At 32.6% G+C, this 26,032-nt stretch overlaps 2 protein-coding genes across 4 annotated transcripts in view; one reads left to right on the top strand and one right to left on the bottom strand.

The window, feature by feature from the left end:
- The first annotated feature begins 284 nt into the window (after positions 1-284).
- Positions 285-18,427, top strand: LOC143235090 (NEDD8-conjugating enzyme Ubc12). Its single transcript, XM_076472888.1, has 5 exons — positions 285-559; positions 8,321-8,415; positions 11,119-11,261; positions 16,909-16,972; positions 17,190-18,427. Exons 1-5 carry the CDS (start codon positions 451-453, stop codon positions 17,328-17,330), a joined length of 552 nt encoding a protein of 183 aa, XP_076329003.1. The 5' UTR covers positions 285-450; the 3' UTR covers positions 17,331-18,427.
- A 1,178-nt stretch (positions 18,428-19,605) lies between these two features.
- The window catches only part of LOC143235089 (importin-7-like), a 56,979-nt gene continuing 50,552 nt past the window's right edge, over positions 19,606-26,032 (bottom strand). For 2 of the 3 annotated variants that reach the window (XM_076472885.1, XM_076472887.1), the window contains exons 21-23: positions 21,304-21,519; positions 21,037-21,153; positions 19,606-19,912 (exon numbers count right to left, since the gene is read on the bottom strand). In XM_076472885.1, the coding sequence (XP_076329000.1) occupies positions 19,830-19,912; positions 21,037-21,153; positions 21,304-21,519 (416 nt within the window). In that variant the 3' untranslated portion in view covers positions 19,606-19,829. Of the gene's footprint in view, positions 19,913-21,036; positions 21,154-21,303; positions 21,520-26,032 lie in introns of those variants that run through there. The other variant, XM_076472886.1, reaches the window with a different exon arrangement.

The raw sequence follows: 26,032 nt of genomic DNA, 5'->3' as shown, positions 1-26,032 counted from the left end.
TCAGATTTATCAGTAAACCACTGAAACGGGAGGGAGACACAATTTGACTGTATGTTGGTTTGTTTGTAGTTTTTTATCCGTTTTTTTATTGTTAAATTAATGTTTTCATATTTTACTAACAAATTTATCAAGCTGTTTTGCTGCCAGTAAAGAGAGAAAATATTTCAAATTTAAACTTGTAAAGTGTTTTGAATGAACTATAGTGACTTCAGAATATATTTTTGAATTATTAGTTTGATTTGACAGTTTTTTTTGTTGTTTTTTTTTTCTGAGGAATATTATTCACAGCGCTAGGATTTCAAAAAATCTAAGAGTGATAATACTAGGTTCTAGCGAGTAAGCTTGCGAAGATCGGTGTTAGTTAAATAATTTGTTTAGTACTCAGATAAAAAGAATACGTACATTAGCTTCTTGAACAAAAAATTAACTTGTAACATTTTTCTTGCAATTATGATAAAACTTTTCTCTTTGAAACAACAAAAAAAAGAAGGCGAATCTTCTGGTAGAACTGCAGGAAGCCAAAAGAGAGCTTCTGCTGCTCAACTGAGAATCACTAAAGGTAAGCTTAAGAGTAAAACTTAAGTAAGTTTACGTTAGGCTTAATTAAGTACCAAGGCACTATACTACTAAATATAGGCCCAGAAGTTAGATCAGACCGTATCGTGTGTTTTTATTTCACTGGTGTGTATAACTGATGAAAGATCCCAAATTATTTTGATTAGTTACAGAATTTTGGGTTAAGCTGCAACACAATAATTGACTTTTATTTGTAAATTACTAACTCCGACTTAACCTGAACTTAAGATGATACGTGAGGAGAGTCGAAAGTTAGTTCCCGTTAAAATTATTATTGGCATTAATATTACATAGTGTTGTATATCCGTTTTTACTATATAATTTTTGTGTTCGAATACTAATTTTAATTTTCAATCTGTGATCAGTTGAGGAGTGGCTGTCATTGTCATCGTGAACTTATTTACCTATTGTATGTAGAAATTTAATCTGAGTCATTTTGTGATTAGGAAACCCAATTAATAATAAGTAAAACTAAAAAGTGAAGTTGACTAGACAAAATTTCAAACCAAAGATCAACTTAATTTTTTCTTTTCATTTACACAATTTATTAGGAGAAGTGGTCACATTAAAAAATAACAAGTATATTAAGGAATTTAAGTAACTCGCTTTCACTGAATTGTAGTCCACTCATTAGGTTTGGAGGTGGAAGGTACAAAAGGTAGCTTCCTTAAAAGTTACACTAAACTAGCCTTTAATAATATCACATTCCAGTGTTTTGATACTGATATTAGGAAGAAATTTGTACATTAGCCTATAAGGAATAATTGATGAATTACAGTGATGTAGTTTAGGTTAGAAAGTCTTTATGATATGATAGATACTTAGCAAAATGTGCACTTTGATTTCAAGTAATTTTTCATGGAAAAAGTGATCCACAGTTGAATTTTGCCTAATTGGTTGGATAAGGTTGCTAAAAAAAATATATATGTATAAAAGTTGATACAGAATATGAATTTTGAGATTTTATTAATATTAGCGTAAGCAGTAAAAGGTTTTTTTTTTTCAGTTAACTTTAGGACAGCCAGTAGTATTAATAGTAGTAGGACCTACTGTTATTGATAATTCTGTTTCAGTGCTTTGACTGTATAGTTGTAAAATTATTTGGCTTTTGCATTAGTACCATCTAATTATGAGTTTTCATTTGTTTAAAGCAATTTATTTTGCCAGGTTTAAAGGTGAGTTATTTATTGTCAAATATAATCTATTTTTATAAAATTTTAGTAATAGGATATCAGTATCATTCAGGTTGTGAGAAAGGAGTATATTTCTATCCAAATCTTTTTCAAAGTTTATCATGAGATATCAAGATGTCAATAAACAAAAATCATTGAGAGTTTAAATTTTTGAAATATTTTGGTGAAATAGGTGACTGTGTGGTTTATGAAAGTATAAAAAGTGTGGCAAATAATGAAATGTTATAAAAATAAAAATGGGACCATAATAATGTGTTAGTGGTGAACATTAAAATATAGTGTAAATAGATTTTTCTAACATAAAAAAGAAACATTTGATTATTTAATGCTGTTCTTGCATATCTACCCCTTGAACAAAATAAAACTTTAAATCCACTTTTTTAGTTTAAAGAAATCATCACTGCTTAAACCTGTAAAGTGGTGACTTCCAATACTACTGATGGAAACTTTCTGGAATTCATCACCCCCATATAAAAAGTGAATCTGTTTTAAATAAAGCTTGTTCTCTCCAGATCTTAAGCTGTGTACTCTCATCCTATTGGTTTCAGAATTCAGGCACAAAAAAAATTAGTTCTAGTAGCCCCTTACCTCGAGTAAGTCAGTTTAGTTTTAGTTAAGGACACCAAAATTGTACACATTATTCCAAGTGAAGTCTAATTCTTGATTTGTAAAGAGAACAATGATTAACTTTTGGCTTGTAATTAGCATATCTGTACAAACATCCTAAAATTTTATTAGATCTTTGAAAAGCTTTAGTAATTTATCTGACACTATGAGAAGATCCTTTTGTTCAGATCTGTTGTTGAGTGGGTTCCCATGTAAGACATTTAAATAACAATGCAAAACTCCCAATCAACAAGAAAATTAGATGGTTATACAGGAGGACAGGTTATGAGAGAAGTGTTTGAATGAAAGCTTATTATTATTTTGAAGATGCTTGTTATGTAAACAATTTACAGAAAGGTCACAGAAGAGTAAATTCTGACTAACATGAAAGGTGCTGAATTTTGAAGTGTGGTTGAAAAATTCAAACTTGTAAAGCTCTTGGCATTAATGAAAATAAACAACCATTTGGGAGAGGAAATCAATGATATATTTTTCAGAAATTGCTAGGCAGTAGCAAAATAAATTGTATCTAGCAGTTAAGAAAATGCTACATTGGTTACTGTTTACAAAGTAATTGAAGAAGAAATCAGAAGAAAACATATCCATCAATTTATCAAGAATTTCTGTTTAAGCTATGGGTACTTCCATATCAGAACATACAATTAGCACAATAAATTACCCCATGTAATTGGGGTTTGAATTTTCATAAAAATAAGTAAATAAATAAAACTTGTAATGATTAGAATGTTTTGATTCATCTCTTGGACACATAATTATTAGTAGTTACTGTAATCACACAAGGGTCATATTTGTCCTAAATTCAGAATGGAATAGAGTTGAGCAATTTAATTGATTGTCTTTTTTGTAGCAATGATATTGATAAGTGTCATGTGAACAAATTAAAATTATTAAATCTTTTGACATAAAAATGGCAATTAAAATGTATTTCTGATTACTACTGTTTTTGATTAATCTAGAACCAATTAATCAAAATTCTTATTATAGTGATCATTATGAAAATAATCAACTAATCAAAATTATGTATCTCAGAACTGCTGGTATGGGTATTAACACTTATTGATAAGCAGCCTTCCTAGGTCATCTTCAGGTTAACAAAGAGTTTACAATTGACCATTGCTTGGCACATCTTAAGGATGAGAGTATAAATGGGTATGAGATTGTAGAGGGCATTGTAGTTGGATGTTATGTTATTAATTAGTATAGGTATAAAGGTGTTCCTTTATATTGGTTTAATTTTGGTTTTTGTTATTGTATAACATTCACCTGCAATGCCCTCTATAATCCCATACCCCTTTATACTCTTGTCCCTAAGATGTGCTAAGCAATGGTCAATTGCAAACCCTCTTTGTTAATCTGAAGATGACCAAGGAAGGTCAGAATGTTGTTCTGCTTATCAATAAAAGTGTTAATACCAGTCGTTCTGATAGACAATTTTATTTGAAGTGGGTTCCTCATCATGAAATAATCAAAATTATGTTTCCGCTTATTACTATTTTCACTTATTCAAATTTTCCAAGTTAAAAAATATTGCTAATATATTTGTTTGTTGTTAAGCACAAAGCTAGCCACCAGGCAATTTATACTCTGTCTAATATTAGTTTTTACTCATTTTTTTCAATTTCACCTTTGTTCAACTTTGATGATTTGAGAGTCATCTGTTCAATTCACTTTCCATTGCCAACAAAGTTGCTCACATTGTCTTTGTTACACTTACAGGACAGTTACTAATTTTGTACATTTTCCTTTTCAACTGCTGACCAGAGAGAGAAAGCAACTGGCTGGCATTATGCACCACCTTGTATGTACCATGATTTAAGGAACAATGCATCAACTGAGTATTCAAATGTAATCATTTAATGGGGCTATTGATCTGTTGATTAGCAAATATTTTTAATCACACAGCTTTAGAATGGAATACAACTATAGTTACAAGATATACTAAATTTCTGATTCTTCATGTCTAAAAAAACAACAGCTGTATATGGCAGTGATTAGTGAAAGCTATTTAACCAGTAACTCCAATGGTGTAACTTTAGATTAGCCTGACACAGTGGTTCTTCACCTGGGTTCAATCGAACCCCAGGGGTTTGGTGAGTCAGTCTCGGGTTCGGCAGAGGTCAAGACACAAACACTGTGTGTGTGTCCATTTCGTTCACCTCACTTGTATGATTCGTGACGTCATGCTCCACTTGGCCATCATTGGCTGCGGCTGATCACGTCACATCACTTGGCCTTAATATCTGTGCTGTGAGGAACTTCGTTTGCTTAGCAGTCAACTTGTGACTGTAGTAATTGTGCGTCATTTGTGATTTTTTTCCTAATCTTTCAGTCCCTTCATACTAACTATGTCGAGCAAAAACAGAAAGTGGTCAGACGAATAAGAACAATATGGATTCACATGTATAACGGAATTGACGGGAGTCAGTGTTTTCAATGCATGATTTGCAATGCCAAGTTGAGCAATTCTAGTCTAGCACTGGCAAAACTAAGAGAACACTCCCTAAAGCTGTATGGAGATGGGAAGTACAAGAAAACAGTGCTTGCTGAATTCAAGGTAAAGAGAGCCAGGTTCGATGAAAAGGCTATTTTGCCTGTTCTCAGCTTTGTACCCATGGACAAACCGTTCCTCACAGCATTATACGAAGTTGCATACTTGATCACAAAGCAGGGCAAACCACACACCATTGGTGAAGCACTCGTAAAACCAGCTGCTTTGAAGATGGCAAATATCATGCTGGGAAAAGCTGCTGAAAATAAGTTATCCCAGATTCCTCTTTCAAATGACACCATCAACAGCAGAATAGATGACATGAGTGATGACAGCTTGGCTCAAGTAGTTGCAGATCTGATTTCAAGCCCAGCAAAATTCAGTCTTCAACTCAATGGGACCACCGACGTTTCCAGTCTAAGTCAGCTTGTTGTATTTGTGCGCTATGTAAAGAAGGACGAGATAAAAGAAGATTTTTTATTTTGTAAGCCTCTTACAACAACTGAGGCAACCAATGTGAAGAAACTTGTGGATGACTTCTTCAGAGACAACGATCTTTCGTGGGGTATGGTTTCTGCAGTTTGTTCGGACGGAGCTCCAGTCATGCTGGGACGAAACTCTGGTTTTGGTGAGCTGGTGAAAGCTGATGCACCATACATCATTGTAACACACTGTGTTCTGCATGGGCATCTGTTGGCAACAAAAACCTTGCCTTCAAAACTGGCAGAAGTATTAAAAATTTTAGTGGAATGTTTGAACTTTATGCAAAATATTGCCCTGAAGCACCACATCTTCAAAGAGCTGTGTAATGAAGTGGGCTCTGAATTCGAGGTACTTCTGTACCATTCTAACGTTCGGTGGTTATCCCAGGGAAAGGTGCTGAATCGTGTTTTTGCCATGTGTGTGGAATTAGCCCTGTTTTTGCGAGAGCACCAACATTGTCATGCAGATTGCTTTGAAAAATCTGAGTTCATTCTCATTTTGGCATATATGGCCGATATCTTAAATGCTCTCAGTCATCTCAGTCAACAGATGCAGGGCTGTGGAGTCAATATCATCGAAGCAGAAGAAAACCTGAAGGCTTTTCAGAAAAAGCTACTGTTATGGAAACGACGAACAGAGAATGATTACTTCGCAAACTTTCCCCTGCTTGACGACTGTATAAGATCGAAGATGTGTCTGGAATCTGAGACATTTCTGTACCCGGGGGAACTGAAGCAAGCAATTGCCATGCACTTAAATGACTCGCAAAGTCTCTCGACAGATACTTCCCCACCAGATAGTCATATTCAGCATGGGTGAGACAGCTGTTCATGTTTAGTGTTGCAACAGCAGATGTCAATGATGTATACCTCGACAAAATCATTGAACTTCAGCACAGCCAGGTTCAACAGCAACTTTTCAGAACAACAACTCTCTCAGTGTTTTGGTGTCACCAAATCATAGCGTACCTTCTTAATGCTAAGAAAGCCCTTGAGATACTCGTACCATTTGTTACGACGTATTTTTGCGAGCAATCCTTTTTGAGGATGGTAGACATAAAAACGAAGAAAAGGAACAGACTTTGTTGCAAAAATGATAAGAGAGTGGCACTTGGCATGGTGAAGCTGTGCATTTCTGAACTTGTCTCTGAAAGGCAACAGCAAAAGTCACATTGATTTGCAGTAAATATTCATTGTGCTCTGTTTTTGTTTTTGTGTGAAATTCATGTTTTGTTGGTTTTGCTCTTTGAACACTGTGTGCAACTGATGCATGGTTCATTTTGTGCACTAATAAAATATCTACTTATGTTTTGAATTTGAAAAAATCATATTTTATTTTTCCAATTATGAAGAGTTCAGTGAATGCAAGTACGAAGCTTCCGGGGGTTCAGTACCTCCCACAAGGTTAAGAACCATTGGCCTAACATGAAGTTAATGGCTACACACATTGCTGTTTAGTGGGAAGATATAGTGTGAAAAACAACATTATTCAGTAAATAGCTAAACTATTAACATTATCTTTTTAAAATATCAATAACATTTAATTAAGTAAATATAGTAAAAGCTTTCCTTGTAAACACTAATCCAGTGGTAAAACCACATCTCTACCTTGCAAATGGACCATTATAAACCTTTGTTCAGCTGCTAATAATAGTTAAACACAAATAATATACATGACTTTCTTAGAATATTTTGTTAGCTATTATTTAAAAAATAACTTGTAGACTGAAACTGATTAAATAGTAAATTGTCCGAACAATCTCTTTTGTAACATTTTTTTATGAGGTTACTGATTTTTTATGTTACTTTGGTTCAAGTACTTGTAAAGCCATAAATAAAAGGTTGATTATTGAATTAACAAATGTGAAGGTTAATAGAACAAAGAATAGTAAATGTTTCTGATTGAATTAATTTGATTATGGTTCTTCAGGCTTTTTTAGGGGCAAGAGTGCCATTTAGTTATTAATATTTCATGAAACTTGGAAATGATAAAACATGAAGTATAATTTACAGATGTCCTGTTAATAACATCACTTGTGAATCACTTAATTTTAGAAAGTATCAAATGATTTAGTAATTTTTGTCATGAAATTACTGATTACAAATATTGAATAAATTGTTTGTTCCCTAGATACAAAAATAATCATTCAACCAAATTAAAAAAACAATTACAAATGTTTATAAAGTTTGAAAACTGCGATATTATTTAAGAATTGGATAAAATAACTTTTGTTGTTTTATTGTAACAGCTGGCTATCCTAAATGAGACTAGATCAAACAGATATGGTAAATCATCAAGGTTGTTAATTCCTTTAAAATTTTAATTTCTTTAATTTTGTTTGCATATGCTGAATAAAGTGTTGTGTAACTGAAATTTTCTGAGCATTTTGGTTAGATCTAAATAAAATCTGTATTTAGTTAGTTTGAATGCTTTTAGGAAATTAAAACTTGCATAGTGATTTCAAAAGATAAAATTATGCTAGAGATATTGTATTTGTTTATATTTTTTGAGACATTATTACTATGTATGACATCAGAAAGTACCACCAAAAGTATATTTTACATGGCTAGAAATATCACCTTGTTTATCAACTGTAATATGTTATCTAATAGAAATTTCAGTGTACTGCTTTTATACTTAATTTGTTATTTATGAACAAGGAAAATAACATGGGTCATAGATTGGAAAATAATTTTACCTTTGTCTTTCATTGGCATTTTTCTTGTATTTTAATTATTCAAATCTAGAGTACAGAAAATGGCTTTTGTTGCATTAATCATTCCACATATCTTTTAACATTTGTTCACATGTACTGAAATATGGAATGTGTATTAGTGAGAACCATGCATTTCAGGTAACAACAAACTTTAACTATCATTATAAGCAGATGTATGATGATAAAAACTTGTATGATTTGAGTGATATTTCTAATGTGCTGATGGTATCCTTTTAGATATAAATGAATTAAATCTACCAAAAACTTGTCAGATAGACTTTCCTGATCCAGATGACCTTCTTAACTTCAAGTTGATCATAACTCCTGATGAGGTAAGCAAACTTTAAATCCACAGTGCTTCCAACCATGTACAGGTATGTACATTTAAATTTAACAGTGTTAAACATCATTGTTATACAATTAAATGATACTGATCTTGGAGCTCTCATAAAATTTGCACAACTGAACACTATGAATTTTAACTTACTTTTTCTTGAAGTAAGTTAATGACAGTTTTTTTATGACCAGGTGTATCAATTTTGTGTTGTTGATTTCAGTATAATGTAACAGAATGTGCTTTGCATGTATATATATATGAATGTATTTGGTGTAGTTTACATTTGACATATTTAATATTGTATGTGTTTTGATGCAAAAATGTTCTAAAGAAATAGAAAGTTTGTTAATTGTAGGTGTTTAAAACATATTTCTGTTATTAAATTAATGGATATTATTAGTAAAGTATCTGTCACTGGTTTATTTCCTATTTTCTATATATTTTCAACACATCTTTAAAATTGATGGTTTTTTTGTGTGTTCTGCAGATATTTTGCTCCTGTGTGTATGCTTACCATATCTACATATAACATTAAAAAGAGCATGTGTTGAAAGGATAGACAGAAAATGAATATGAAGAAGGCAAAATCATTAATGTTACTTGCATGGGACTTGATCTCTTTTACTTTTCACTCAGTAAAAACTGCCTTTACTGTAAACATTTTTTTAAAAAAAGTTTTTGGCCTTTTACTGAACAGTATGTATTTGTTTCTTGTTGGAATGCTCACATTTTTAAAAGACAGATATTTAAGCAAGAATCCTAACAGTATCTATGTTACATATGTTGGTTAGCAACTTTAAAATCACGTATCAGCTATTGTTAGGGTTGTTCGTTACTCTGTTGCCATATTAAAGGCTATGGTAAGTGAACCAAAAGCTTGCAATTAAAGAAAAGCATTTAATGTGAAGAACAGGCTATATATATATTTACCTATATTATGAGTTTAAAACAAGGATTGTCTATCTTTCTTACATTAGTAATGTTGAACTACTATATGGTGTCTTGTTACGGAAACATCATTTTTTGCTGTATCTAATTTTGACACCCAGATTTTGTTCCTGGCCTTATAATAGCTAAATACTAGTTAATTTAATATCTGTACATATGATTAGTATCATGTAAATAAGTGAAAAATTGAAATTACAATTAAATCAAAGTAACTATTTCCAGTTATCACTGTTGTTTTTTATTATTCCACATTCAATTAATCAAAATTCCAATTGTATAAATTGTTATGAAAATAAATGAGCAAAATTAGGATTTCCAGGAATTTGAACAATTGATTAATCAAAAATAATAAATTCTCATGAAAATAATTAACTAACAAAAAAACTAGAATTTCTTATTATTCCCACTGCAAATTTTTCAACTTATCCAAATAATTAAAATATTGCAAGATGTTTTTGCCCTGTCTTTGTTATGGTAAAGCTATTAAGGCTACTTGCTATTTTCACTAATTTTGAATAACTGATTATAGGGGTGGCATGTCTTGCCAGTTTGTTTTGCTTGTATGTGCTATGGTTTGAGAAACACTGTCAGAAATGATTATGGTCTGAGTGATTTTGAGGCTTGTGGTAAACACATTTTGAAGTGAGTTGGATGTTTGTAGAAACTAAATTTTGGAGTGAGCTGGAAGCTTAGAAAAAGTTATGAACCTATGATGCTTATAGACCTTCAAAAAAGTTGTAAATTGAAACACTAGGTAACAAAAACATTTTTCTGAAGTTGTTTGCCATCTTTCTTGACTGTTATAAATGTACCTTACCCTTTTATATACATATATATAAAAAGAAAGAATTGTCAAAAGTTGCCTGATCAGAATTTCAACACCTCGAAAGTTCACTTCAAGATAAACAACTTCTTGATCTCGTGTCCTTATGGAAATTCTAGGGCCATACAGACACTACTGTTCAGTATTCCTGTCAGAAGATAACATGAGTCTGAATAGAACATATGAATGTGTTGAAACTAGTATGTCCAATATAACAAGATTTCTGATAGTTAGTTTCATTTACTGTTATTGTTTTTGTTCTCTAAAGATGAGTACCTTTGCTTCTTTAACTACACATTTTTTTGCAGGACTGTTTTATCATGGCTATTTTCATTTGAGCTAATGTTAAATATCAGTTTTTTCTCTCTGATTTTAGTAATGCAAACACCATTAAATAATAAATGTTAATACTGCTTAATGTTTTGCAACAATAGTTACAAAGACATTATACCATATGCTTTATGCTAATAAATTCTGCTTATTTATTTGATAGACTTCTTATAATTTGTTTTTAGAAATGATTTAAAACTACTTTTCAAATGAGAAATAGAAATGTTCTATGGGATGATTTTTTTGTTCAGAAGAATTGCATCCATGATTTTTTAAAACTTTATAAAACATATAGGTATTTATTGTATTTCCTGCCTATATCTTCATTCACAGTTATTCTAAAACACCCCTTGCAAATATACATTTTTCTCCTGCTTTTCTTTAAGTTCATGCTAAGATTCTTTGTTTTTTGTTTATAGTGAAATTAAAAATTGGTAGACTAAGATGAATATGCTTGAAAATTTAGTTTTGGTTTTTATTCCTATCCAGAAACATTGATAAAACAAATTTTTATAATTGCAAGTTGAATAAAGCCATGAAGATAGAAATAAAGTTAGAAGTTCAAATCCTACAAATTACTATTTTTTATAATTCCAGGGTTTCTACAGAGGAGGACAATTTGTATTTAGTTTCAAAGTTAGCCACAATTATCCTCATGAACCTCCAAAAGTCAAATGTGAAACCATGGTTTATCATCCCAACATTGACTTGGAGGGAAATGTGTGTTTGAATATATTAAGGTAGGATTACTAAAATGTGCAGATGTTTTCAGATACTCCTGTATAAGACTTCCACATTTACTGATCAGGTACAGACATGGGTATCTTATAGCTGAATTTGTTAGTTCTCTATTTAAAGTTTACACTCCATTGTTTATTTACTATTCGTCAAAATGACTAATATATATGTATACATTTATTTTCATTATTCTATACATTCTTTATTATAAAGGCTATCTTACATTGTTAACTTAGTTAACCTAAATCTCCTTAGCTGGCCAAACTTTGTGAGGTATTACTGGGATTATGGCTGAAAATTTCGATAAGAGTGAAACTGTATACCTACAGTAGTGCAGTCTGTTCATCATTGGTTTTTGTTTTATGACATTGTATATTTCTAGTTAATGTTTTAATTCTGATAAATGTTAATAGCTTGTTTTTATCAGAAGTTATTAACTCTCAATATGAGCTTAGTCAATTTGACCTTTTTGTATTCATTCAAAGTCTTTATAGATTTGATACAACTAACTTTTTATATAGTTTGTATATCTTCATTAAATCTGACAGTCTTTCAGTAAACATTACAAGTCTTTCACATATAACAAAATCCTATTTTTAGTGAAGGCTTTTAATAAAATGAAAAAAAATTTGCATATGAATACTTGTTGTGAATAATCTGTGTGGGAAGTGATTTTCATGTTAAGATTAAAAATACTTTTATTTATTTCATATTTCATTTGTGTAATCTTTAAAACATCCTTAGTACATTTCTAATGTTTTTCAGTGAAACTTTATATTTTATCTCTCCTTTTATTTGGCCGACCTCATAACCACTAGAAAAATCTATCTAAATTACCCTCTTTTTCTTCTTTCTAGAATAACTTCAAATTGTAACATGAAACTACATTTCTTTTTTCCTAAGTAGTTTTAAACTTGTAATATTATATATCTATTTATTATTAAATTTTATTATCCTTTGGATTGTGATAACTACTATTTATGCCATTATAAGTTGTAAATCACTTGAGAAATGTGCAGTTCATGCTATGCTATTGAATTACATTACTTCAAGCAGCTTGTGTGCTTGACTTGCAAAATATTTTTATATTATTTATTTTACCTAATCTATAGAAATCTCTATTTTTACATCTTAGTTACCTCTATAATAGTAAATAAAGAATAAATGTTAAGAAGAAATTGTTATTACTGGTGGGTTTTTTTTGTTTTTTTTGCAGTATGCCATCAATAACATTTAACCCTATTTTTTATACTAGTTGTAGTAATGCTCAAAAGAATTATTCAATTAAGTAATGCAGCAAAAAATGTGGAATAATAATATACAAAAAACAGACAATTTCCTTTACTATTGCAATTTTTCTTTTTTCTAACTTTCAACAAATATATCTAAGCTAGTTATCTTTCTTGTGGAAACAAAGCTTGTACTAAAAGATAAACAATTCTCTGTTCAGAATACAATGTAATATAATGCATCATTTGGTAGATGAAAATATTGGCTTTCTATTGGTTATAGATAATAAGGAATTAAACATGAGAGAACTATTAACAAATCATGAAAGAGAAGAAGTGACAGGTAGATGTGGAATGCGGAGTGTGATTTTTTATTTGATGGATCTATAACTGAAAATTTAAAGCCATAAAAATTACAGTTTGTCTGAGCAATGATGATTTTATGGTAATTTACATTTAATATCGTACTTTTTTGGCAAGGTGGTAGATAAAATGGTGAAGAGAAGATGTCTAAACAATATGTATTGCATTAGGAAAATATTCAGGATTAAAAAAATTACCTTGAATAATTAAGAACTTAAAACTAGTATACTATTAAAATATGTATTATTAGTTAAGATTTTATGCTATACTAATTGATATAACATAGTTTCATGAAATTCTAAATTCAAGCCACTAAAACTTTGTAACATGAGCAGTAAATGATGCCTGTGCATGTGGAGTTAATATATATTATGCATAATAAACTTGAGACTGTACGATATCAAATAATCAGTAATTATTCTTTGTCTTTGGTACTTTTAACCCTTTCATGACACGTCACAGGTCAAAGGACATGTCATTGTGTTTGTTGACATGCATTCAGAATTTTATTGAATTACTATTTTATGAATTTATGTCAAAAGGTTTGGATAATAATCTACAAATAATAAAAGAACACATCTAAAACTAGATTTTAGTGAGTCGTGTGGTATGTTAAATGCAAGGCTTTAAAATTGGATGTTTGTGATGTCAAAATACCAAGTCTATAATTTCATATAAATTAGGAATTTAAATTACTAATATTAACAAGCAGGCATATAAAACAAGAACTTCATATCTTTTTATTTTGCTGAAATATGGATTATGCACTGAATCAAACACAGTGCCCTCATTCACCTTTCCATTTTGGAAACAGTACCTTATGTACACTTCAATACACGACGTGAATAACCAATCAACAGTTTAGAAGGTTGCCCTAGTGGTTTTCTCAGCTTTAATCTTTAGAAACTACCATGTTCTTTCAAATGAAAATTTCAAGAAGGTAGGTTGCATCTTTAGTCTGTTTGAAGTTTTATAGTTTTTAACATTTAAATACACCTTAGTTACAAAGCTTAATAAATTATAGTGGAACTTATAGTATCAGTATAGCTATTTATGATTGTTTGGTTATTCAACTGCATGTATAAAACCTAAACAATTTTTTTTATATTCTCCGTGTGTAAAATTTTAAAAGGCTAAGCAATCTATGAGCAGCAGCACTCAAGTTAAAGTCATAGCAAGAACAAATAATTATTTGCTTTACTTCTTGATTTATTGTTCTATTTTTCAAGAAAAAATACATTTCATAACTTATTCTAAATAGTAATAATCTATATACATATATAATGTATAATATTCAAATACTACTGTATAATACAAAATATTAGTCCACTAAAACACAGCCAAGACTATGTTACTTTCATATTATTGGATATGGTAACATGAGTGTAAGTTGTACAATGTTAGCTAGGTATGTCAAGGTCAATATCGTAAAAATATAATGAATATACAACATTAAGAGAGCTAAGCTACTTAGTCTAAACACTTGTGTTTTCGTATTATGATATGTAGTCATACTAGCACACACAAAAAAATTTCCTTTTTTTATGATGGTTATGAGGTTGATCAGTTGACAGACCACCTATAGAAAATAAAACATAAAATCTTACTGAAAACGTATGTATTTAAGAGGTTTTAGAGATTACACAAATAATATTTGAGGTCTTGGGGTTGAAAATAGTTTTTAATCATAACAGGACATCACTTTGCATTTGGACTAGTAACCAAACAGACTCACTATATTCATAAACATATCTTTAGTAAATATATTTCATTAAGAAATCTGACTTTGTATGCACAAAAAACTTGTCTTTAATAAGTCTTGTCAAATTTTCTGAAGGTACACATACTGTATCAAAGGCTACAGGGTAAATACTTAGTGTGAAAATGTGTGTGTGTACACACTGCTGGCCAAAATCTTAAAGCCAATTAACATGAAGAAAAAATATGCATTTTGCATTGTTATACTCAACCACTTATTTGAATAGAGCTTCAAAAGATGAAAATAAGAAAAGGGAAAATAAAAATAAAAAACGTTTTTAGCATTTAATATGGAAAATGTGAACACTATGAAATTAGCCTAAATACTAGCTGATCAAAAGTTTAAGACCATACCAAAAAGAAGTCCTAAACAGGGTAGGAAATGCCTAACAAGAGGTCTCAGTTGCGAGTTGCACGACCGTCATTGTGAATAACTGCAAACATTCGCTTTGGCATGATTGAAATACACGTTTGCAGAAGGCTGACTGGAATGTTATTCCAAGTGGCAAAGATGGCTTCACAAAGATCATGCACTGTTTGGAATTGATGTCCATTTCTATAGCCTTCCCTTGCCATCCACCCCGAAACATTTTTAATGAGGTTAATTTTGGGCGAACATACTGGATGGTCCAAAAGAATTGCATTATTTGCCATGAAAAAGTCCTTTGTCCTGCAGGCATTGTGGATTGCAGCATTGTCCTGCTGAAAGATCCAGTCATTTCCACAAAAGCAAGGGACTTCAGTCAATAAGGATGCTTACTCTAACATGCCATTGTAGCCATCTGCTGTTTGATGCCCCTGTATAACCTGAAGCTCCATTGTTCCATGGAAGGAGAAAGCACCCCAGATCATGATGGAACCTCCTCCACTGTGTCGTGTAGAAAATGTCTCCAGTGGGATATCCTTATCATGCCAGTAATGTAAGAAGCCATCTGGACCATCCAGGTTAAATTTTTTCTCATCATAGAACAAAGCCTTCGTCTACTTTTCTACATCCCATGTTTGGTGCTTCTCAGCAAAGTTTAACCGAGCTGTTTCATGGTGTGGAAGGAGGCGTGGCCTTTGAAGACATTTACGGTTTTTAAAGTCTTTCTCTCGTAGATGCCATCTTATTGTTCTTTAGCTGCATTCTGCATCCGTAAGGGCCTTAATCTGGTTCGACGATCGGCTGGTGTCTTGCCAGACAACCCGTCAAATCCTCCTGCTCATTGCCGGTGAAATTTTCTTGGGCTGACCACTTGAAATTCTCGTTCCGTATCCCTCAGGGTCTTTTAAGAAATTTGCAACAGTAGTTTTACTACGCCCAATCTCACCAGCGATGGCACGTTGAGAGAGACCTTGTTTTTGCAGCTCGACAATTTTGCCACGTTCAAACTCTTTGCCAGTTTTTATCCAATGTAACACAGGAGATGTCAGTGGGAGATGTTGACAATGCTAATGCTTGAACACAAATGATAATTTTCGTTAAAAGTTTACTGATTAACACTTCTTTTCAGTATGGTCTTAAACTTTTGACCAGCTAGTATTTAGGCTAATTTCAGTGTTCACATTTTCCATATTAAATGCTAAAAAAGTTCATTTTTATTTTCATCTTTCGAAGCTCTACTCAAATAAGTGGTTGAGTCTAAAAACACAAAATGCATATTTTGTCTTTATGTTCATTGGCCTTAAGAGTTTGGGCAGCAGTGTGTGTATATATATGAAATTATGTACATTATACAGATCCTGTCTCAAAAGGGTAAAATTCTGATCCATTATGATCATTATCCTTGTGGTTTGTATATTAGTACAGAATTCAATTACCAAGAAGATAGTGACCCAAAGCAATCAACCAACCAATACAGAAATTAGTTAATTAAGAAAGAAGCTGCTGGAGTCATTCACAAAACCTTACTCTCAACCTCCTAATTGAGCAGAACTGGGATTTAACAGATTAAAAACTTAAACTCAAGAGTTACGTTCAAAGAAACTATGGGAGTATATTAGAAACATTTGAAGTAAAATCCCTAAGGACACTTTAAATATTGTTGAAACAATGCATGATAGATTGTCTGCAGTTATTGAAGCAAAAGGGAACACAAAAAACATTAACTGTTTGTTGAACTTCTGTACATTTAGCAAGTTCCTTTAGTACTCAATTTGAAGATTAATAAACTTTTGATGTTTCACCTGTAATTTACCTACCTTTTTTTTTTAAACTAGCCTGAAATCTAATATTACTTTGTCCTGACACTTTTGTAAATAAAACTATTTAGTTTTACTCATTAACGCTAAACTAAATATTGTTTTTGTTTTCTAGAGAAGATTGGAAGCCAGTTCTAACTGTAAATTCTATAGTATATGGTCTACAATATTTGTTTTTGGTGAGTCATTTTCTTGTGTTACCATTAGTTATAATGTATATTCTTTTGCAAAGTAACTAAAACTTTTCTAAAAAGATTGTTAAATGATCTTTAATGTGTAGATTGCAGTGTAAAATTAAAGGAAGTTTTTTATTTCATTGGAATTTTAAAATTGTCTTTGAACTACTTTGTAAAATTTAAAGTAAAAAATTTCATGTGTGATTGTCCTTTCTTTCAGGAACCTAATCCAGAAGACCCCTTGAATAAGGAAGCAGCAGAAGTTTTACAGAACAATCGACGACTCTTTGAACATAATGTAAAGAAAGCTATGCTTGGTGGCTATGTTGGTTCCACATACTTTGAACGTTGCTTGAAGTAGTGATAACATTATATTTAATATTTCACAAGGTGACTTTTTTAACTTTATGGCTTACAAAGTTTTGCAAGCCACTTTGTACAGTTTCAAAAGTTTGTAGGGAATGCTACTTCTATTCCCTCGTAATATATCAGTGTTTATGTTTAAAAATGTGTGCTCCTAACAAATTATGGTTTCAAGTTTTCTTGCCAAGTGAAAGGCTTCTCAAAAAGATAATTTTATTCAAAATATTACCATTCTGGAAGAAGGAGCAATATCTGTATTCAAAGGGTATTTAAATTTCTTGCTGTTTTTTATTATCTTACTATACTGTTATAAAGAAAACAAATGGATGAAATATTTTGTTCCCCTTGATGAAAATGAAGTTTATGTTGATTTAATAAAATTATCTCATCTGTTTTAATCATTTTGGAATAAGATAAAATGTTTTAAATAGATACACATTCAACATTTTCTATGGAGTTTCACAAGTTACTTGAATGTTTGGTTCCATGGTGCTTCATATACATAACCCTTTTAAAAATATCAGCCTAAATATGAGAAAATCTAAGTGTCTATTAAACCTGTTCTTTGCTGTTACAAGATATTTAATGTAGGTGATTGCCATAGTTTTTAGATGATTCTTGAAACCACAATTTTACTGAGTAATGGAAGAAATCATTTTTCCTTAGTTTTTAAATAACAAACTTTTCATGTTCAGACATTTAAACTAAAATTTCATTAAATAAACAGTGTGTGGCCAATCAGTGATACTTCTTGTAAGGTGTATAGTTGCTGGAGTTCATTTTTTTTATTTAGTGAAACAGAATTGTGCTTACGTGTTGGAGTGGATACTAAGCAATTCTTGTTTCAATTAAATATGTTACTAATTCTTCCAAAAGAAAAATATAAAGTAGAAAAAAAAAACCTTTAAAATTTTGTTTTACCCTGGAAAGTTAAATAAATCTAGTACTTTTTAACACAGTACAGTGTGCACGTTTTATTAATGTCCTGGTTTTAACAGCAAACTTTTAAAATGTTTTGCCACAGTTATATGCATTTCGTGAGAATAATGTTAATCTATACTGCTCTTATAAATACTTACTTTGTTGTGAATTGTACTTCATTTGATGACCAGTTTTCATGATCATAGCTTTTGTGTTATTCTTGACATCTCCACAAATCTGTTTCCCAAGACCACATTTAATAACAACAACAAAAAAAAACAACTGAGCCCATTAAATTGATCATACTTATGAAAACAGCCACTGATTCTGATGTGTAGCTGGAAGCTTGTAGACATTTAACTTTGAAGCCTTGTTTATTACAGCATTAAATACACACAATTCAAATAAACTTAACATTATGTAATTACATGTAAGCAACTGCATAAAACGTCATAGCCAAATCTCTTTAATATACACACATTTGAAACAATGTGATCCTACTTGTTTTAATACTTGTTGTAATAGAATCATTACAGTAATGAACATTTTGATTGAAAAGGTACTAGTCTAACAAGATCATAAAATCTCAAACTTCCATATTAGACATCTTCCCAAAGAAGTAGCAAAAACACTGAAATGTCAACATCAAACTGTTTGAGCTTCAGATAGTAATGAATAAATAAGATAGTAGTAAGTCTTGAGTTATGCTGTATTCTTTGACTTGCTTGCAAAGCAAGATTTTCATAACAAGTTATGTCACTAACCTCCAGGCTACCTTCTTTCCTTTGTTTTTATAGTCTTTCTCTTTTATAAGTACAACTTGATTTAATAACTCTTGATTGCTTCTTATAATCTCAACTGCTGTAAACGTTTATACTTGTAGTCCTGCCATGAATATTTACTTTCATGAATTCTTCCTGAAAGTAAATTAACTGTAATTTTTTTTCCTAATAAACTATAGGGCCTATTTGCAAATATGAGTACACAACCTGTTTGTTTATAGTCCAAGTTGAATTTATTATTTATGGAAGTGTTATTTTTCATGTAAAGTAGTTACCTAATCTATTCCATTGTTACCATTTTCTTTATTTCAGTAAGATAACCAACAAACGTTTGTCTTCTACTTGCATGTTTCCCTCCCATTTAAGCTAGAAAGGATTCTAGAGGTTGAGAAATGTTTCTTTTAGGAAACTTGTGTGAATAGCCACTTAATTTCTTGATTTTATCTGAAAAGTCAAGGCATTTTTCAATTTGAAATATAACAATCCTTACACAGTTATTGGAGCATACCACAGACCCCTTGCCACATAAAGAAAAATTTTAGGATAAAACTGATTAGCATATCCCAATTATTTAAGATTAAAAATATGGTTCAAATATTTTTTTTATTGTTTACTATAAAAAATACAGTATGGCAAGTTGCAAAGTATACATATATATGTATAAAGAAACTAAATTACTGACATTAAATAAATGCAAATATGACTCCCAAATTTTCTCCTTTTGTTGAGTGCAGTGATAATACAATAAGCTAAGGACTAGTAGGTGATTGGACTTGTATATTTACACAAGATTTTCAAGATGACCCAAAACTGAAAGTCGTTGGAACTGTCTGGTTAAGGAACTTCCAACCAACACCTTCTTCAGCATTTCTCAACTCTGAAGAAAAATAAAAGCCTTGAAATTAAATGACAGGTTGTCTTTTAAAACTTTGATCTTAAACTATATCTGAGTGTACATTTTAGTTCATAGATCACTTCAGATGTTTGTCATTAGATTTAATTTGCAGACCACAATGCCTTCGTATCACACATTACATCCAACAGTGTGCCAAAATTTAACCCACAGTTACATAGAGAAATATTACAATTCCAACAGGTTTAAAATGTAACTAAGAGTAATAATCACCAATCAAAAATATAAAATTTCTCTACATGTATTGAAGATTGTGATTTAGTGAAAATTTTAACACATTTAACCAAACTGCACCTACATTTGGCTTTTAAAAATACTTCTTTTCATCTTAGAATTTAAATACTTTTATATCGTGTACCTTTGCACAAAATTCAAACCAAACAAATACTTCTATTATTGGTCAGAAAGTTGTTACTTAATCACATATTTCTATTCCTACTTGACTATGTCAATTGCAGTAGTTACTATTTTCAGCTGTAAATCTTCAGAAACATTCTAGAATAACTTAATGGTGATTTAAAATCTGACCTTTCACAACGGCACAAGCATTACCTTTGACAGGGTAAGTACAAGTATTTTTGCCCAAGCCTGATTTACATGCAATAAATCCATCTTTTCTTCATTTCAAGATATATAATTACAAACAGAAATACTTTCAGAAACTATACAAAATTCTCAGTTCTTCTAAACTTCCCTGAGGAACTCCATCTGGTCACTTTCTCACAACACTGTACTCATGTTGATTTAAAGCTTATAATAAAAACTTTGTAATTGTTCTGTCCATATGCTGTCACATCATAAAACGAGAGAAAATAACTAAGGAAACAGTATATTACTATTATATTCTCTACAGATGAGGTGTTTTTTTTTTTGTTAACCAGATATAAACATGCTCTTTCATCACCTAATGATGGACAGAAAAATGCCCAACAAAATGTGTTGAATGTTGTTTTTTCCTTTTTCTTTGCAAATCGTAGAAAATGTATATTTTAATTCGTTATTTTTACATAACTTTTGGGATTTAATATGAAAAGGATGCCTGAAAGGTGCTCATTGGTGTCTTATGAACAAAAAATATACCACTCTACCATCTGCAGCTCTTTTTTGGTCAGCTAATAGCAGGATATCTTTTAGTGATTGCTGTTGTCTAGTGGTCAGATGGGCTGTGAGATTACTGTACCAATCAGGATCAGCTTCACTAATTCCTGTTCAATAAGAAATAATTCATTAAGCAATGGAGAGAAAATAAAATATTTTCAAGCAAATAACCTCATTGAAACAAACAGTTTTAGTTGGTAAATTGAAGTGTGTGTGTGTGTGTGTGTGTGAGTATATATATATATATATTTACTTACTTTGCAATACATCTTTGAAAATGATATATTCATTTCCTTGGCTTTCATCATCATCTAAAGGTGTTGTATAACTTTCTAGAACAGTTTCTTCAGAAATATAATCTTCATAATCACTCTCATCTTCACTGTCTTCACTACCTTCATTAAGATCTCTGGAATACACAACTGATCTTCCTGGACCTGCATCAACATCATCTTCATCACTTTCTAATACATCTGTATAACAAACCAGATGTTCCACTTAAATATAAATACTGAGAAGGTAGGTAGGTATTACATATTTATTGGCACAAAGCGGCTAGGCTATCTGTGCTAAACAAGATGTAGTACACTATAATGTTATATCAAAATGAAGGTAAAAATATGTAAAATTAAGACCTGCCAGGAAGACTGAAGCATTATGTTCAAACTTGCTGTCAGTCACCTGAAGTTGGCCTTTCCAGTCTTGGGTTCAGGTCAAAATAAAATTATAATGTGTAAAAGAAATCAAGCAAAAACAGTATATAGTCCAATAAAAACCTTAAATTAAGTTAAAAAGAACAATGGCTCTTAAAAATGTAAAAACATGAGTGAGGTGGGCAGTATCACCTATGACATTGGCTAATGTCAAGGGAAACGTACCTTAAAAACATGTTTAAAATTACATCATCGTTCTTGGTTGTAACAATGGCATGATAATAAAATATGTACGTTTGTGACTTGAGTGCCAGACTGACCACACATTGGTGCATCAGTACCAGATAAAAGGAAGTGGTGAGTTAAAAAACTGACCAATGCATAGCCTAGTCAAAACAACTTCCTCCCTTCAATCTTTACAGAAACAAGATGGCCAAAGAGCTAAAGAAGGCTTGATTTGAAAAAGCTTATTATTTCATTGCTCACTCTAGGTCAACTGCTAACTGGTGTATAGTCGGGTTTTGATAACTGAACCATAGTCCATGTATGGAACAGGGACGGTGGTGATAGAGCCAGAGCAGATGGACTTTGATGCTCTGTCAGTCAGCTCATTCCCACGAATCCCAACATGACCTGGTATCCAAAAAAACTAGAGAGAGAGAGATGGGCCAGTTTGTTTTGGATATTGATAAAAATAGGGTGGTAACTAACATTGAATGATGTCAGGGCCAATATACAGCTGAGTGAATCAGTATAGATCGTACAATTTGTATTTTGCATAGTTTCAATATGATTCAAGGCAAGAGAAATGGCACATAATTCGGCAGTGAATGCAGAAACTGCAGAGGGGATTCTGTGTGCTACAACCAAACTGTAACAAACCATTGCAGAGCCTACAGAGTCACCTGATATTGAACCATCTGTATATATGGGAATGGATGGATCTTTTGAAAGATGTTCAGCAAATAAAGAGTGATATTTCTAATCAGGAGTACCTGCCTGCCTCAGATGACTCAAAGATAGGTCACAGTTCAGGATAGTAATTAGCCATGGTGGAAGAGGAACTGTTGATGCTGCTAGGCTATTTAAAGATATTTCAATTTTTCTGATTGTGCCCAAATACAAAGGCTAAAAGGAACAATGGCAGATTTTCTACTATAGAAAAGTGTGGCCCACTGAGGATGGAAAACACAACCCCAAGTAGGATGCTGTGGTAAAAAGCAAAGTTTTGAAGCATACATAAGAGACAATTGCAAACGGCAAATATACAGAGGTGGTTCAAGGGACTCCACATACAAATTGTGGACTGGAGAAGTACGAAAGACCCCAGTGCAAAGCCAAAGCCCCTGATGGTGGATAGGATCCAGTATTTTCAGTGCTGAGGTTCTGGCAGTAAAATAAACCATAGACCCATAGTCAAGTTTGGACTGGATAAGGGCATGATAAATTTTAAGTATGGATTTCCAATCCGCTCCCCAAGATGTAGAAGAGAGGACACAGAGGATGTTCAGTGCTCTTACACATTTGACACGAAGTTGCTTGATATGGGAAATAAAGTTTAATTCACAGTCAAATATAAGACCTGAGAACTCCGGGATGACAAGAAGTACATCATCATCAATACAAAGTTCTGGATCTGGATAAATACCCCGTTGGTGGCAGAAATGTACACAAACAGTTTCAGAAAGAGAAAGTCAAAAACCATTTGCTGTGTTCCACTTAACTATATGATTGATTGCAGTTTGTAGCTGCTGCTCAATAAACCTCATGTTTGATGACTTGCATGAGATGTGAAAGTCATCGACGAAAAGACCCTTTGCAACTATAGGTGGTAACTGTTCACTCATGGCACTAATCTTTATAATGAAAAGAGTGACACTTAGAACACAGCTCTGAGGAACTCCCAAGTTTCTGTGGGAAAATGTTGAGCCCACACAGACCTGGAATTGGCAGGCAGTTCATTAAAAAATGCTTACAAAAAGTGGCAAATTGCCATGCAATCCATATGAGTGAAGGTCTCGCAAGATGCCACATCTCCATGTTGTATCATAAACTTTCTCTGAATAAAAAAACTAGAAGCAAGATGTCACTTGAAAAATTCCTCTCTAACTGATGTTTCAAAGCAAATTAAGTGGCATTGTCTTTGGAACCCACACTGAGTGAGTGAGAGAAGGTTGTTTGATTCAAGGAACCAAACAAGACAAGCATTAATCATCCTCTCTAAGGTCTTACTGAGATAACTTGTCAAAGCAATGGAACGATAATTTGAAGGAATTTTTAGATCCTTCCCAGGTTTAAGAATAGGAAGCACAATAGCTTGGTGCCAAGCATCAGGAAAGACATTCTCCTGCCATATCTAGTTAAAGACAGCCAGGAGAATAGCAAGAGAGGCAGGAGAAAGGTGGCATTGCATCTCAGAATGTATTTTAATAGCTAAGAAGGAAGGAGATGAGTTTGAAAAGCTAGATACATGAGAGAAACATTCACCAAAAGTATTGGCAATGCTCTGAGCATCAGCAACTTCATGGCCATTGGATATTAAGACAGAGGGAGGGGGGGGGGCAGAAGTATACCGTCCACTCACCTGGATCTTGTCCCATATGACTTTTGAATTGGTGGTTGAAGAAATGCTGGAGGTAAATTTAATCCAAGATTCCTTCTGGCTTTGACGTATCACTCACTGAGCCTGTGCACAGGCTTGCTGAAATGCAATGCGGTTTGTAAGCATGGGATATCTATGAAATTTATCCCAAGCACGTTTATGAGCTTTTTATGTTATAGAACAAGCAGAATTCCACCACGGGGCGGGAATGCTGTAGGAAAAATGTCGAGGGTTTGGGGATGCACTAAGCAGCTGCTTGGACAATACAGTTAGTTACTGCTGCTACACAATCATCTATCAATGATTTACATAAGATGGCAGGATCAAGTTCCAAGAGAGCAGTGAAAGAGGGCCAGTTGGCCTGGTCCAACATCCAATGAGGCACACGGGTCAGGTGGCACTAACTACGGCCAATCTTGCTTAATATGATAGAAAACCTCCCAAGAAAAGCAAGTGAAAAGTGAAGGGGAGCAGATAGAAAGATCTATAACAGTAAATGGCTGACTGGATGCATGAAAATAAGTGTAAGAGACAGGTTGTGATTCAGGAGCATATGCTCTATAGCACAACCCCTCACATCTATAATAGAACCACCCCAGAGGGGATTATGCCCATTAAGATCTCTCAAAATTAAAAAGGGGTTGGCAGTTGCTCAATGAGGGCATCAAGGTCTGATGGATGATAATTTTTTCCAAGGGTAAAGTACAGAGAGCAAACAGCGATGGTACAACCCAAGGAGATATGGGTGCTAAAGCCTCCAAGGGCATATTCAATTACAAGGACTGAGTGGACACATGTTGATCATCCAGCAGTGCTACTCCCCCATGTTCTTGTCCTACACATGACCTGTCATTTTGGTATAAGGAGTATTGTCGAATTTTGACTGTATTAGTAGGTTTAAAAATGTTTCCTGTAAAGAAAGACATTTGAGATGATAAAAGTCAATCAAATCCTTGATGTCATTCACATTTGATTGAAAACCTCGACAGTTCCATTAGATTAGCATGGCCATTTTTCTTTATTTTTGAGGAAAATATGGCATGGAGACCTGCTTGTGACTGCTCTTTTTTTCTTTACTGGATGTGGGTCCGTCACTCTCTAGTGATCCTGCTCTGGATCGAGTAGGCAGGTCGGAGTTTGTATACAAACGTTCCAGTAATTGAGGACGTGAACAAATGGATTGTTTAATTTTTAGGGTGCCAAGAGAAGAAGACCCCATGGAAACACCTGGGCTTGAACAAGGTGAAGTTGGGCAATGACTGGAAGATTTGATAGGAACAGAGATAGAAATAAATACTGATTCATCAACTTTGATTTTGGAAGGTACTAGATTAAAATGTGCTGTTATGGATTCTGTAGGAGGCACGGAAAGGTCTGTCTGGACTCCTATTGTAGTTGTGAAATGGATTACAGCAGCATAAGTCTGATATGGAATTGGGAGTAGGAATTTCTGAGCCTCTGGATAAGTAATATTATGAACTGTCTTTAGACATTGTACTTTTTTTCTCTTCCATCCATTTAGGGCAAGAAGTAAAATAGGAAGGATGTGGACCATTACAGTTAACACAGTGTGGTTCTACTTGGCATTTAAAAGCATCATGGTCTTTTCCAGCACAACAGGCACATGTTAAGGAACCACAGCAACATGTTTTCAAGTGACCAAATTATTGACAATGAAAACATCTAACAGGGTTAGGAATATAAGGCTGTACCTTACAATTTAGATATCCT

Source organism: Tachypleus tridentatus, chromosome 12 (assembly GCF_004210375.1).
Source record: "Tachypleus tridentatus isolate NWPU-2018 chromosome 12, ASM421037v1, whole genome shotgun sequence".
Taxonomy (NCBI): Eukaryota; Metazoa; Arthropoda; class Merostomata; order Xiphosura; family Limulidae; genus Tachypleus; species Tachypleus tridentatus.
This window is presented reverse-complemented; position numbering and strand designations above follow the sequence as displayed.